At 46.2% G+C, this 15,814-nt stretch overlaps 1 protein-coding gene across 1 annotated transcript in view; it reads left to right on the plus strand.

Moving 5' to 3' along the window:
* Nucleotides 1-15,814, plus strand: part of LOC101021715 (E3 ubiquitin-protein ligase RNF213) — a 101,596-nt gene that overhangs the window by 26,625 nt on the left and 59,157 nt on the right. Inside the window, exons 11-15 of the mRNA XM_021928097.2 lie at nt 3,688-3,868; nt 6,858-7,031; nt 7,372-7,521; nt 11,368-11,993; nt 13,511-13,676. Coding sequence (XP_021783789.2) covers nt 3,688-3,868; nt 6,858-7,031; nt 7,372-7,521; nt 11,368-11,993; nt 13,511-13,676 — 1,297 coding nt within the window. The remainder of the gene's footprint in view (nt 1-3,687; nt 3,869-6,857; nt 7,032-7,371; nt 7,522-11,367; nt 11,994-13,510; nt 13,677-15,814) is intronic.

Consider the following 15,814-nt stretch of genomic DNA (forward strand, 5'->3'; position numbering starts at 1 on the left):
GGTATGAAGTGGTATCTCCTTGTGGTTTTTGTTTATTTTTTGAGATGGAGTCTTGCTCTGTTACCCAGGCTGGAATGCAGTGCCGTGATCTTGGCTCCCTGCAACCCCTCCACCTCCTGGCTTCAAGCAATTCTCCTGCCTCAGCTTCCCGGGTAGCTGGGATTACAGACGTGCACCACCATGCCCAGATAATTTTTGTATTTTTGGTAGAGACGGGGTTTCACCATGTGGGCCAGGATGGTCTCGATCTCTTGACCTCGTGATCTGCCTGCCTTGGCCTCCCAAAGTGCTGGAATTACAGGTGTGAGCCACCATGCCCAGCCTCATTGTGGTTTTTAACTGCATTTCTCTGATAACTAATGATATCAAGCATCTTTTATATGCTTATTGGATTTGTTTGTATCTTCTTTGGAGAAATGTTTATTGAGATCTTTTGCCCCCATCCCCAATTTTTTTTTTTTTTTTTTTTTTTTGGAGGAAAGGTCTTGCTGTGTCACCCAGGCTGGAATGCAATGGCACAATCGTGGTTCACTGCAGCCTCAACCTCCTGGGCTGAAGTGGTCCTCCCACTTCAGCCTCCCAAGTAGCTGGGACTACAGGCATGTGCCACCATATTCAGCTAATTAAAAAAAAGTATTTGTGGGCCAGGCACGGTGTCTCACGCCTGTAATCCCAGCACTTTGGGAGACTGAGGCAGGTGGATCACGAGGTCAGGAGATCGAGACCATCCTGGCTAACACAGGGAAACCCGGTCTCTACTAAAAATACAAAAAATTAGCCGGGCGTGGTTGGCATGTGCCTGTAGTCCCAGCTGCTTGGGAGGCTGAGGCCAGAGAATCGCTTGAACCTATGAGGCAGAGGTTGCAGTGAGCTGAGATTGTGCCACTGCACTCCAGCCTGGGTGACACAGCGAGACTCTCTTTTTTTTGTAGAGACAGGGTCTTGAGATGTTGCCCAGGCTGGTCTTGAACTCCTGGGCTCACATGATCCTCCCTCCTTGGCCTCCCAAAGTGTTGGGATTGAAGGCATGAGCCACTGCACTTCACCTCTTTTGCTCATTTTTTAATTGGGTTGTCTTTTTATTATAGAGTTGGGAGTCTGTATTCTATATACAAGTACCTTGTCAGATATCTGATTGCAAGTATTTTCTCCCATTCTATGTGTTGTTTTTTTCATGTTCTTGATGGTTTCTTTTGAAGCACAGAGTCTTTAATTTTGAAGAATTTGGGCATATCTGTTTTTTCTTTTGTTGCTTGTACTGTTGGTGTCAAAGAGTCCTTTGCCAAATCCTAGGTTGTGAAGATTTACTCCTATGTTTATTTATCTCTAAATGTTTGATAGTTTTAGCTCTTACATTTAGGCCTTTGATCCATTTTGAGTTCCTTTTTGTATACGGTGTATATGGTGTGAGGTAAGGGTTCTGTTTCATTCTTTTGCATGTGGACATCCAGTTGTTCCAGCGTTTGTTGAAAGGACTCTACATTCCCTGTTGAGTGATGTTGGCACTCTTGTCAAAAATCTGTTGACCATACATGTATGGATTTATTTCTAGATTTTCAATTCTATGTATTGATCTGCTTTCCTATCCTTGTGTCAGTACCACACCGTTTGGACTACCATTGCTTTCTAGTAAGTTTTGAAATTGGGACATGTGAGTTCGTATTTTTTTTTTGTTCTTATTTTTCAAGATTGTTTTGGCTATTTTGGGTCCCTTGCAATTTCATAAGAATTTTAGAATCAGTATGTCAGTTTCCATTGACAAGGAAGTCAGCTGGGATTCTGATAGGGCTGGTATTCAAAGTATAGATCACTTTGGAGAGCATTGCCTGTCTTTTTTTTTTTTTTTTTTTGAGACAGAGTCTTACTCTGTCACCCAGGCTGGAGTGCAGTGGCATGATATTGGCTCACTGCAAGCTCTGCCTCCCGGGTTCATGCCATTCTCCTGCCTCAGCCTCCTGAGTAGCTGGGACTACAGGTGCCTGCTGCCACGCCCGGCTAACTTTTTTTTTTGTATTTTTAGTAGAGATGGGGTTTCACTGTGTTAGCCAAGATGGTCTTGATCTCCTGACCTCATGATCCACCAGCCTCTGCCTCCCAAAGTGCTGGGATTACAGGCGTGAGCCACTGTACCCAGCCAGCATTGCCATTTTAACAAGGTTAGGTCAGATTTATTTCATTCAATTAGATCTTTTTTTTTTTTTTTTTTCCTGTTTAGACGGAGTCTTGCTCTGTCGCCCAGGCTGGAGTATGCAAGTAACTGGGACTACAGGTGCCCACCACCATGCCCGGCTAATTTTTGGATTTTTAGTAGAGACAGGGTTTCACCATATTGGTCAGGCTGGTCTCAAACTCCTGACCTCAGGTGATCCACCCGCCTTGGCCTCCCAGAGTCCTGGGATTGCAGGCATGAGCCACCATGCCTGGCCAATTTCTTTCAACAATGTTTTGTATTTTTCATAGTTTAAATTTTGCACTTGTTAAATTTCTAAGTACTTTTTTTTGGGGGGGTGCTATTGTAATTGGAATTGTTTTCTGAATTCCATTTCCAGATTGTTCCTTGCTGGTGTCTAGACACACAGTGCTCTGTGTGTCTTGTATCCTGCAACATTGCTGAGCTCATTTGGTAGCTCAAATTGCGTGCGTGTGTGTGTGTGTGCGCGTGAGAGAGAGAATTAAATTTTCTATACATAAGATCATAATTATCTGTGAATAGAGTTCCACGTCTTCCAATCTGGATGCCTTTTATTTCTTTCTCTTGCATAACTGCCCTGGCTAGAACCTCCAGTACAACTTTGAATGAAAGTGGTGAAAGTGGACATCCTTGTCTTGTTCCTGATCTTAGGAGAAGCTTTCAGTCTTTTGCTACCAGGTGTGATGTCAATGTGAGCTTTTCATAGATGCCCTTTGTGGAAGTTCCTTTCTGCTCCTCATTTGTTGAATGTTTTTTTTTTTTCTTTAATCATAGAAGAGAGTTGGATTTTGTCAAATGCTTTTTCCGTATCTACTGAAATGATCACGTGATATTTTCCTATTGTTATTAACTGATATTTGATGTTAAATCAACCTTTCATCCCAGAGATAAATTGTACTTGATCATGGTGTATAGTTTCTTTAACATGTGACTGGATAAGCTTTTCTTTTATCCTTTTAAATGTCAGAAAGTATCTATTATAAATTAACCTTGTGGTTTTTACTAATTACTGAAACGTTTTGCAGAGACTTTGAACCTAAGGAAGAAAAATATTGTTTCTCGGAGGAGAATTAAAAAGAGAATGAAAATGTGTATGTTGTTTGTAGGCAGCTTTTTAAAAGAATTACATTTAGAAACATAAAATATATGCTATATTAAGGGTTTATTCACTTTTGGTGTTTTTCATGATATGAGAGTGCAAAGAACATATAGAAACTGGTAGTTAGCCAGAAGGAAGGAGGGTGACTGGTGTTGGTGTGTGTTTGTGTGTGTGTCTTCAAATCTCTGGTGCTGGACACTTAAGGAGGCAGTATACAAGGAAATGAAATTCTTCTAAGAAATGTGAAGTGTTTCACTATCTTGCTCTTTTTGTGGCCTTATAAAACAAGTTACAGTAGGTTTCTGAAATGCTATTGAGTAGGTAATTTGCTTTTGTTATTTCAAAACAAACTAATGAAAAACTTCTAAATGTCCTTTTTTTATGACTTTTCTTGTAGTCTCAGACCAGTATCCTTCGGGGGCTCTCTTGCTATAATCTGCAGAAATTTGGTACCCTCTTGTCTGCTGTGATCACTAAGTCCTGGCCTAGGAACAATGGGGAAGCTGTGGACAACCTGGATGACATTTTAAAACATCTGCTCACGTGGGCAGATGTCAAGCATCTCTTCAAATTGTGTGGTATGTTTGCGGGAGTGCTGGGAACATGAGCTCAGTGAAGGTGGTGCCTGTCTGACTCTGGGAAAGGTGGGAGGCAGAAGATTTGACATGATGATACTGAATTGGGATGGGCTGACGTTAGACAAAGGCTGCAGTTTGGACAGAGAGACTTTGGAAGGCTCAGAGTGTCTTGCGTTGTAAATAATGACTAATGCTAACAGCCACTATTCATTGAATGCTTGCTGCACCCTAGTGACTGTACTGGCCCAGTGCCCTTGAAACAGCCCTTCTGAAAGTCCCCTTTAAGGCCCCCAATTTTCAGATCAGGAAACAACTGGCGAATGCATTGTGACTTACCTAAGGTCTCAAAGATTATCAGTAGTAAAAACTAAAATCCAGACCCAGGTATGTCTTGCTTATTTGGAGATCAATGTAGAATGTCCAAGCCAACATTGATGACCTCAACAGAAAGTGAAGTACTGGGCTGTCTGATTTCCCACCCAGCCCCTCTGTCCCAGGTGTTTTGTGATCAAGGAGGGAGAGAGACATTCCATCCTAAAAACATTAGAGTCCAGTTGATGTGTGAGACCTTAGATTCCTCTTTTTTAGTGAGAGGGCACCGGATGGGGATCAGCCAAAATCAATGCTGAGCTTCCTACGGATCTGGGAAATTGTGGGGATCAAATAACTGAATTGATATGGGAGTGCATAAGTGAAAACTACTCTCTTAAAAAGATAATTTTTGTGTTATTTGCGTATGTTTGTTTGTTTGTTTATTTATTTTTGAGACGGAGTCTCGCTTTCTCACCTGGGCTGGAGCGCAGTGGTGGATCTCAGCTCACTGCAACCTCTGCCTCCCGGGTTCAAGCGATTCTCCTGCCTCAGCCTCCCAAGTAGCTGGGATTACAGAGGTGAGCCACTGTGCCTGGCAATTTATTTATTTATTTATTTATTTATTTATTTATTTTTTTTTTTTTTTTTGAGACGGAGTCTCGCTCTGTCACCCAGGCTGGAGTGCAGTGGCCGGATCTCAGCTCACTGTAAGCTCTGCCTCCCGGGTTCACGCCATTCTCCGGCCTCAGCCTCCCGAGTAGCTGGGACTACAGGCGCCCGCCACCTCGCCCGGCTAGTTTTTTGTGTTTCTTAATAGAGACGGGGTTTCACCGTGTTAGCCAGAATGGTCTCGATCTCCTGACCTCGTGATCCGCCCGTCTCGGCCTCCCAAAGTGCTGGGATTACAGGCTTGAGCCACCGCGCCCGGCCAATTTATTTATTTTTAAAACAAGGTCTTCTCCATTGCCCAAGTTACATGTAGTGCAGTGATGCCATCACCACTCATTGTAAGCCCCGACCTCCCGGGCTCAAGTGATCCTCCTGCCTCAGCCTCCCAAGTGGCTGCTACTCCAGGCATGCACCACCATGCTCATGCTCAGCCTGTTTATAAGTTGGATAGAAATTTTTAGAGCACTTTTATGTGTACAGAAAAATTGAGCAGAAACTACAGAGTTCTCATCTGTCTCCCCCACCATCACACAGGCAGTACCCTGGTATTAACATGCAGCATTAGCGTAGTGCTTTTGTTACAGCTGAAAAGCCAATATTGATACATTGTTATTAACTAAAGTCCATAGTTTACAGTAGTGTTCATTCCTGGTGTTGTCCATTCTCTGGCGTTTGGATAAACCATGGCCTGTGTCCACCATTCCAGTATCGTACAGAATAGTTGCGCTGCCCTACAAAATCCCCTGTGCTCCCGCACCCACCCCTCCTCCATTTCCTTTAGTCTTTTCCAGAACGTCCTATAGTCGGAATCTTATAGGATGTCGCCTTTAGACTGGCTTCCTTCACTTAGTAATATGTATTTACGTTTCCTCCATGTCTTTTCATGGCTTGAGAGCTAACTTCCTTTTACTACTGAATAATGTTCCATTGTATGGATGTGCTACAATTTGCTTACCCGTTCACCTAATGAAAGGCATCTTGGTTGCTTCCAAGTTTCTGCAATGATTAATAAAGCTACTGTGTTTGTATGTTATGGTGCAGATAAGCTTCCTCTTCTCCTACTACTGTGTGGCTCTAATATTACTGGGAGAGAAATCCTCTGTGGTTAAACTAAACATACATAAAAATTCTGCCCTCTAAATTTGTCATAAAATCAATTCCAAGATTTTACAAGATAATGAAGATTACAGAGTATAAAGTTATCACGTGGCTGTTTCTCTCTTTGCATATGCTATGAAAATGTCTCCCTAAGACCATCTTGATATGCTTTGCTAGGTATGTCTGCATCCCTGGTACAGTTTCTTCTGCGGTAGATATTCCTAGGGTGGGGGCTTTTTAAAGAAGATTCTGCGTATTCTATTTAAAAAATATATTCAGGCCAGGTGAGGGGATTCATGCGTATAATCCTAATGCTTTGGGAGGCCAAGGCGGGAGGATGTCTTGAGCCCAGGAGTTTGAGACCAGTCTGGGTGACAAAGTGAGACAAAAAATTATCTCACATTGTCTCTACAAAAATGTTTGAAAGTTTACCAGCCTTTGTGGTGTGCACCTGTATTCCTAGCTACTCAGGAGGCTGAGGCAGGAAAGTCAGAGATTGAGGTTACAGTGGGCTATGGTTGTGCCACTGCACTCAAGCCTGGGTGATAGAGTGAGACCCTGTAAAAAAAAAAAAAAAAAAAAAAAGGAAGTCAGTCCATCCATATGCTGAAGGGGACATGGGTTTTAACCTGAGAAATGTGTCTCCCAGCTGATTTTGGCCATTGAGGGGGTCCGCTTTGTGGACAAAGAAGTTGTTCAGGGGATGAATCTGGGCAAGACCTAACCGTCGTGGGGGAAAGCAGAGGGGAGTGGAGTGACTGGCGTATCTGGAGACACTGGCCAGCCGTTGCCTGTGTTTGAGGAAGTGGGGGCAGAACAAGAGGTTATTTGGAATTCCCATGGTATTGGCAATGAGGTGGGAGGTGGGGAGCACAGCACACTGTTTTAACTATGTTGTTCATCTGTTCAGGAACCAATGAGGAAATACTAGCAAATATTACAGAGGATGGCAAGAAGTTGATGGGTGCTGCTGACTCTGTGTTCACGAAAATTGCTGGTGACCTCCGAAATGGAACGATTTTAGTTGGACAACTGGAGCTGATTATAAAGCACAAGAATCAGTTTCTTGACATCTGGCAACTGAGTAAGCATCAAGTCGAGATACGCACTTCAGGCTCCTGAGGCATTAAGTAGCTTGAAGATACGTTTGTGTTTGCATGTGCATTTTTGTAAAGGAGATGATCCTCTTAGCCTTGATAATGAGTATCTCTTCTTGCTCGTAAGTTGATAGGAGTGGTTTATAATTCTCAAGAACATCACAGGAAAGTGATAAAATAATGGCCATCTGGAAAAAGTGGCTATGCGCAAAACCGTCCTAGTCCTTGTCTGGTGGCGGGGAAGGTGGGGCACATTCAAAGCGTTGCCATGGAAAATGGCATCTGTTTGCTGTACTGGGTTACTTTATTGTTGTTCTTGTTTTCCAGAGGAAAAAAGTCTTTCACCCCAGGATGAAAAATGTGCTATGGAGGAAGCACTGAATTGGAGAATGGAGGAACTGTTATTTCTAGAGAAAGAGAAAAGATGTGTTGATAGTCTCCTGAAGATGTGTGGGAATGTGAAACACCTAATACAAGGTGATATTCCTAAGAAGTGAACAAAGTTGAGGGCTCTCAAAGGGTTAGAGGAGAACACAGTAAGAATGGATCTCAGTAGCAGACCTTTATTTTGGAGAGAAGGCTTTAAAAAATTTTTTTAAATTTGCATTTGTTGGGGGATCGCTTTCACCTCTTTTAGATTCTTCTTTTTGGTATTTATGTCCACATTTCCAAATAACATGCTTAAATGTCTCTTTGATTTTTCCGGCATCAGCATGAGCTGCTGACACCCGCTGCGGAAGATGAGGGCTTAGAGCCATGCATTTCTGGCCTGTGCCCTGCACACATCACCTTTCCACCTCCTGTTGCTCCCTGTTTTCTCACAGTGGAGTTGCATCATTGTTTAGGGTTAAATCATCAGGTCCTATACGGATCAGAAGTGAACCACGAAAGAAACCGTGATAATTTTCCACGTTTTGCACAAACTCTCTGTTTTCCACAGAATTACATTTCCTGTCAAATGCTGTTTTCATCGTGTTAATGATATGCTGTTTTCATTGTATTCATTTCTAATTCATCCCAATCTCTGCCGAGTGTCTGAATTTCCTTGAAGATCACTGGTTTGACCTTTGAGAAGGAACCTGCCAACCCTGGGCTGCAGACGTAGGGTGGAGTCTCCCTCTACCTCCTAGGGAGCCTTTGCCTCTGGCCTGGGTTAGACGGGGTTCCCGCGACCCTGCCCCCCCCCTCTCTCTTGCTTCCTCTGTTGGCAGAGCACACCCTCACTGGCTTCCTGAGAAAAGGGGGTATAAGAGGTTAAACCCTTGAATCCTTGCGTGCCTAAAGATGTCCTCTTCCTAGGTCAGTCACTTGGTTAGGTCTAGAATTACAGACTGGAAGTCATTTTCCTTCTGAAGTTTCAATGTGCTGTGCCGTCACTGCCTCCACAGCGTGGCTATGTATGGAGAAGCCCAATGCGGTGCCCATTACACATCCTTCATGTGTGACCTGTTTTCTCTTTCTTGAAGCTCTTGAACTCTTTCTGGTACTCATATTCTGAAATAATAACATGTCTTGGCCTGGATCTATGTTCCATGGAGGCGGGGCCTGTTGGCTCCCACCTGTAATCTCAGCACTTCAGCAGGCCAAGGCAGGAGGATTGCTTGAGCCCAGGAGTTTAAGACCAGTCTGGGCAACACAGCAAGATCCCATCTCTAAAAAAAAAAAAAAAACAAACAAACAAAAATTTAGCCAGACACAGTGGTGCATGCCTGTAGTCCCAACTACTCGGGAGGCTGAGGCAGGAGGATCATTTGAACCTGGGAGGTCAAGGCTGCAGTGAGCCGAAATCATGCCACTACACTCCAGCTTGGGTGACAGAGTGGGACTGCATTCCCAAAAAATAAAATATTTTCAGTCCCCTCTATTGGGTATTAATAGGTAGGTCTTTCAAATCTAGACGTCAAAGTCCTTGAGTTCTGGGAAATTCCCTTGAATGATTTAATTTTTTCTTCTCTTGCTGGAATTCCTGTTGATTGGATACAGGACCTCCTGGATGGTCATCTAACTGTCATCATTTTTCTCTCCAGTTTTCCACCGGTTTTTCGCTCTGGTCTTGAGAGATTTATTCAGAACCAAACTTTCTGCTAACATTTTCGTGTCAGCTTTCCTGTATATATATTTAATGTAAAGGAATTCTTTTTCTCAGAATGATCCTTTTTAAATTCTATCCTGTTCTTGTTCACGTTGCAGTATCTTCCCTGCTGGGTTATTCACAGTTTTGTTTTGGAGGTTTTGCTTTTCCTTGCATCATGTGCTGCTTCCTCCAGGTTCCTTTCACTTGTTGATTTATTTTGATTTTCCTTCTAGGTCTGGACATTCTTTTTTTTTTTTTTTTTTTTTTTGAGACGGAGTCTTGCTCTGTCGCCCAGGCTGGAATGCAGTGGCCGGATCTCAGCTCACTGCAAGCTCCGCCTCCCGGGTTTACGCCATTCTCCTGCCTCAGCCTCCCGAGTAGCTGGGACTACAGGCGCCCGCCACCTTGCCCGGCTAGTTTTTTGTATTTTTTAGTAGAGACGGGGTTTCACCGGGTTAGCCGGGATGGTCTCGATCTGCTGACCTCGTGATCCGCGCGTCTCGGCTTCCCAAGGTGCTGGGATTACAGGCTTGAGCCACCGCGCCCGGCCGGTCTGGACATTCTTGTTTGTCTGTGTTTAAGAGAAAGCCCTCAAAAGTGGGTTGGCCCTCTGCGGGGTGCTGCCGTGGGGTGCCGTGGTTCGGCCTGGAAGTTGGCCTGTCTCCTGAGGCCTTCTGTCTCCTGTCTGGAGGGTGTGGGCCTGGCTGCCAGGTTTCCGGGAGTCAAGAGAGAGAAGCGGGCTGGCGGGCCTCGGCATCCTACGTGCAGTCCTCCCATGGCCTGTGTTCTCAGTGTGGTTCTCCGCCACCTCCCTCTGTCCCCTGTGCTTCACGCCCCCTCCTCCTTCCCCCTGAGATTGGATAATTCATGTCTTCTGTTAGTTTCCTGAGAAAGGGGATGTGTCTAGAAATGCCCTTTTTTCTGACATGTATCTGTGGCCTCCAGTCCACACGCCCCTCTGCATTATCCTTTCTAGAAAATAAAGCATCTCTTGGCTGCTGGGGATGAAGGAGGGGGTCCACCTGCTGTGTCAGGGCATTGGGGTGACAGTGTGCTGGATGGACCACGTCTTTTTTTTTCTTTTTTGAGACAGAGTCTTGCCCCGTTGTCCAGGCTGGAGTGCAGTGGCGCAGTCTCGGCTCACTGCAACCTCCGCTTCCTGGGTTCAAGTGATTCTCGTGTCTCAGCCTCCCTAGTAGCTGGGATTACAGGCATCCACCACCATGTCCGGCTAATTTTTTGTATTTTTAGTGGAGATGGGATTTTGCCATGTTGGCCAGGCTGGTCTCGAACTCCTGACCTCAAGTGATCCACCCGCCTCAGCCTCCCAAAGTGCTGGGATTACAGGCGTGAGCCACTGTGCCCGGCCTGGACCGTGTCTTAAACAGACTTTGAACCCAGTGTTCCTTGTTTCATCACCACCTCCCAGTTTGCAGTGACCTGCACAACGTGTGTCTGCTTTTTGGGAATCCTGTGACATAAAACGCTCAGCTCTCAGCACTGCCCACTATGGCCCCAGGACTCCATGCTGTCAGGCCTCATATGTCATTTACCACTGGTGCAGCTCGTTTTCAGCTTCTAAAATTCTGTTCCTGTTATCCTGTTCACTATTCCTCCTCCTGTCCTTGTCAGTTTATGACTTTTTATTTTTTTCTGAGATGGAGTCTCCCTCTGTCACCCAGGCTGGAGTGCAGTGGCACAATCTCGGCTCACTACAACCTCCGCCTCCCAGGTTCAAGTGATTCTCCTGCCTCGGCCTCCTGAGTAGGTGGGATTACAGGTGCACTCCACCACACCTGGCTAATTTTTGTATTTTTAGTAGAGACTGGGTTTCGCCATGTTGGCTAGGCTGGTCATGAACTCCTGACCTCAGGTCATCCTCCTGCCTCAGTGTCCCAACATGCTGGGATTACAGGTGTGAGCCACTGCGCCCAACTAGTTTATGACTTTTTAAATACAATTTATATTCTGTCATCGGAGTGGGTTTTGGCAAAGAGAGTAAATAGATGCGTGTTTTCACATTGCCATCTTTACCCAGAAGTTATGATGCTTTCTTTATCATGAATATTGGTTAACAAGGCCAAGCCAGGAGGGGAAGACCTGTGAACTCTTCCCAAGAAAGAAATCCTAGCAGCTGTGTGCTCTTGAGTTCACGCAGAGAAGTGAGGAGAGTAAGTCTTAGGAAGGTGAACTCAAATGGAATCATGATTAGAGCTTTGACTTCTGACATTTTCTTTTGGTTTCTAAAGTGGACTTTGGAGAGCTTGCAACAAGACACTCACAAGACCTCAGCAGTAAAAGATTAAACGAAGCCGTGACCGTGAGACTGCCCACCTCCTCGAACTCAGAGAGGGAAACGCATTACCACCTGAGCTCCCAGGTCCGAGAAATGGCTGGGAAGATAGACTTGCTCAGAGATAGCCACATCTTCCAGATCTTTTGGCGGAAAGCCGCAGAGCCGCTGAGTGAGCCTAAGGAAGAACAGGAAGCCGCGGAGTTGCTGAGCGAGCCCGAAGAAGAATCAGAAAAGCACATCCTTGAGCTTGAAGAGGTGTACGACTATTTGTATCAGCCTTCTTACAGAAAGTTCATTAAACTGTACCAGGATCTAAAGTCAGGAGAGGTCACCCTTGCAGAGATTGATGTCATCTTCAAGGACTTTGTGAATAAATACACGGACCTGGTTTCAGAACTTAAGATCATGTGCACTGTGGACCACCAGGGCCAACGTGATTGGATCAAGAAGCGAGTCGAACAGATCAAGGAATACCATCACCTGCACCAGGCTGTCCACGCAGCCAAGGTCATCTTGCAGGTCAAAGAGAGCTTGGGACTGACCGGTGACTTCAGTGTTCTCAACACTTTACTAAATTTTGTAAGTTATTTGCTAGGGACTGTGGGGGTTTGGAGGAGCATCCTGCCTCAGGCTCTTCAGGAAGCTTGCGCTTTGTGGCTTTGAAAAGTGGGGTGGATGACTTAGAGCTTCCGTCAGGGGTTCCTGTGTGTGTGGTACTTGAGGCCTGAATATCCCAAGGGCTTTGTTTTTACCTTTGTTTATAAATAAACTCCCTACCTTAGCCAGAGGGAGTTTTCTTGGGTCAGTATGAAGATCAAGAACTCAGGAAAGGGCAACATTCCTCTTTTCATAACCAGGCATTTGTAAAGGGTCATAGGCTCTCTTCAGGTTACAGAAGCCAAAAAGAAAACCACTTTGTCGACGGCCCAGCTGCATCTCCCAGTTCCACCCAAAAGCCGTAAATCAGTTGTTTCTGTTAGAGTCTTATGAGAGGTGAGTCTTTTGCTTTTTTTTTTTTTATTTATTTTTTATTTTTTTTATTTTTTGAGACAGAGTCTTGCTCTGTCCCCCAGGCTGGAGTGTAGTGGCATGATCTCAGCTCACTGCAAGCTCCGCCTCCTGAGTTCACGCCATTCTCCTGCCTCTGCCTCCTGAGTAGCTGGGACCACAGGCGCTTGCCACCTCGCCAGGCTAATTTTTTTGTTATTTTTTTTTTTTTAGTAGAGATGGGGTTTCACCGTGTTAGCCAGGATGGTCTCGATCTCCTGACCTCGTGATCTGCCCACCTCAGCCTCCCAAAGTGCTGGGATTACAGGCGTGAGCCACCGTGCCTGGCTGAGTCTTTTGCTGCTTGTGTTTTTAGGTAGGATGAGATAACGATTAGAATTTAGCATAAAAGCTGGAATCACAGCCGGGCACAGTGGCTCACGCCTGTAATCCAGCACTTTGGGAGGCTGAGGTGGGCAGATCACCTGAGGTCAGGAGTTTGAGACCAGCCTGACCAACATGGTGAAACCCCGTCTCTACTAAAAATACAAAAATTGGCCGGGCGTGGTGTCAGGCGCCTGTAATCTCAGCTACTGGAAAGGCTGAGGCAGGACAATCGCTTGAACCGGGGAGGCAGAAGTTGCAGTGAGCCAAGATAGTGCCATTGCACTCCAGCCTGGACGACAGAGCAAGACTCCATCTCAAAAAAAAAAAAAAAAAAAAAAATCTGGACTCACACCCATTTACACTTGAACCCTACTGCATGTCCTTGAGGAAGCAGCTGCTCTGGGCCTTTACTGATAAAGCAGAAAAAGCAACAGTAGTTACCTGGCGGGGTTATGTGAGGAACTGATTTTACAGTCCACATAAAATGCTAAGTGGAATGTCAGGTTCCCAGGAATCATAGTTACTCTTGATGAGGGAGAAACAGCCGTGGGGGTTAGATCATCCAATTCAAGGGTAAGAGCTCGATGTGCCTGTTGTCACAGCAGTGGCAAGTCTAGGCATTGCGGGAGGGTAGGGCTGCTGCGATGGTCGGTGCTTGCAGCTCACAGATTCTGGGGTTCTGGTTCATGAGTTCCAGTCCACAGTAGAGCTTTGTCTTGCAGACTGATGACTTTGACAATTTTGGCCATGAAACCCTGGACCAAATCAACCAGGAGCTCATCGGGGCCAAAAAGCTACTCCAGGACATCAGCGAGGCCCGGTGCGAGGGGCTGAAGGCTCTGTCCCTGAGGAAGGAGTTCATCCGCTGGGTCCGGGAGGCTCTTGGAGGTAAAATCAGCCTTTGGGGTTGCCTGGAAATCTGGAGAAAGTTTTCAGATGGCGCACTGTGTGGCGTTCCTAAACTCTTCGGCAATACCTCCCTTTGGCCAAGGGCTATGTGAAGGCCAGAAAGACGTTGCCTGCATGTTTTAGGGAGATGGGCATTGCTCACAGAGTTCACATCGGTACAGTATCTCCTTGTGCTGGTGTAAAAGCCACTCACTTTGCCACACCCCGCCACTTTGGATGCTGTAAATGACTCAGGTTCCTTTTCCTTAAAATCTTGCGCCCCTTCAGCTTTTTCTTCCAGTAGATTTTTTACTGGAGGACAAGGGGAGCTCTTGCCTACAGAGTTTTGTTTTGTTTTTTTTTTTTTGAGACGGAGTCTCGCTCTGTCCTCCAGGCTGGAGTGCAGTGGCGTGATCTCGGCTCACTGCAACCTCTGCCTCCCAGGTTCACACCATTCTCCTGACTCAGCCTCCTGAGTAGCTGGGACTACAGGCACCCGCCATCACACCCAGCTAATTTTTTGTATTTTTAGTACAGACAGGGTTTCACTGTGTTAGCCAGGATGGTCTCGATCTCCTGACCTTGTAATCTGCCTGCCTCGGCCTCCTAAAGTGCTGGGATTACGGGCATGAGCCACTGCGCCCAGCCTTTTTTTTTTGAGATGGAGTTTCTTTTTTTTTTTGAGACGGAGTCTCGCTCTGTCGCCCAGAGCAAGTGGCGCGATCTGGGCTCACTGCAAGCTCCGCCTCCCAGGTTCACGCCATTCTCCTGCCTCAGCCTCCCGAGTAGCTGGGACTACAGGCACCTGCCACCACGCCCAGCCAATTTTTCTTGCACTTTTAGTAGAGCCGGGGTTTCACCGTGTTAGCCAGGATGGTCTCGATCTCCTGACCTCGTGATCCGCCCGTCTCAGCCTCCCAAAGTGCTGGGATTACAGGCTTGAGCCACCGCGCCTGGCCGAGACAGAGTTTCGATCTCGGCTCACTGCAACCTCCACCTCCTGGATTCAAGCGATTTTCCTGTCTCAGCCTCCTGAGTAGCTGGGGTTACAGGCGCCCGCCACAACACCCAGCTAATTTTTTGTATTTTTAGTAGAGATGGGGTTTCACCATGTTGGCCAGGCTGATCTCAAACTCCTGACCTCAGGTGATCCACCCATCTTGGCCTCCCAAAGGGCAGGTGTGAGCAAGTACAGGTGTGAGCCACCGCTCCCAGCCCCACAGATTTTTCTCACAACCTCTCCATCGAGGCTGTGCATTTCTTGGCAGCCTCTTCAGTTCTGTGGCTTAGATGTTGGTGGAGGAGAGAGGAAGAGGCAGAGGAGGCAGGAGGGGCACAGGCAGCAGTGCAGGTGTGCTGGGGGGTCTGGGGGCCACCACCTGCTGGATCGCAGGCTCTGGCTCTCTTAGGAGAGCTCCCGCTTTCAACGGTGGACTCTTTGTTCCACGCTGATGCACATCCTTTGATGAGTGATTTATCCGAGGGGAATGATCTGAGTGTTTCGTAGTTAATTGTGAACATGTTATTTACAGCTAAGCCTTGGTTTCTTTTTGTTTAAATGGTACTGTTGTGTGGATTGAAGGAAACAGGGTACACAAAAGCGCAGTACAGTGCCTGGGACACCGAAGTTACTGAGGAACGGTGAGAGATTGTTTAGTGGTATTAACAAACACTATAGGCTGGGCGTGGTGGCTCACACCTGTAATCCCAGCACTTTGGGAGGCCAAGGCGGGTGGATCACCTGAGGTCAGGAGTTGGAGACCAGCCTGACCAACACGGCAAAACCCTGTCTCTACTAAAAATACAAAAAATTAGCCAGGCGTGGTGGTGGACGCCTGTAGTCCGAGCTACACGGGAAGCTGAGGCAGGAAAATCACTTGAACCTGGAAGGCGGAGGTTGCAGTGAGCTGAGATCGTGTCACTACACTCCAGCCTGGATGACAGAGTGAGACTCTGTCTCAAAAAAAAAAAAAAAACACTACAAAAGATTAGGTGTTCTGGACTCTTACTGAAAGCAGAAAGTGGACAGAACCTTAAAAATTTATGAAATGTCCATTTCAGCTTCAGTAAGGATTACTGCCCAAGACCGAGTCTTGTGCTCTCATGGAATAGTCCCACGCCTACCTCCCCTCTTCTCT

This window comes from Papio anubis, chromosome 17 (assembly GCF_008728515.1).
Source record: "Papio anubis isolate 15944 chromosome 17, Panubis1.0, whole genome shotgun sequence".
In the NCBI taxonomy this organism is placed as follows: Eukaryota; Metazoa; Chordata; class Mammalia; order Primates; family Cercopithecidae; genus Papio; species Papio anubis.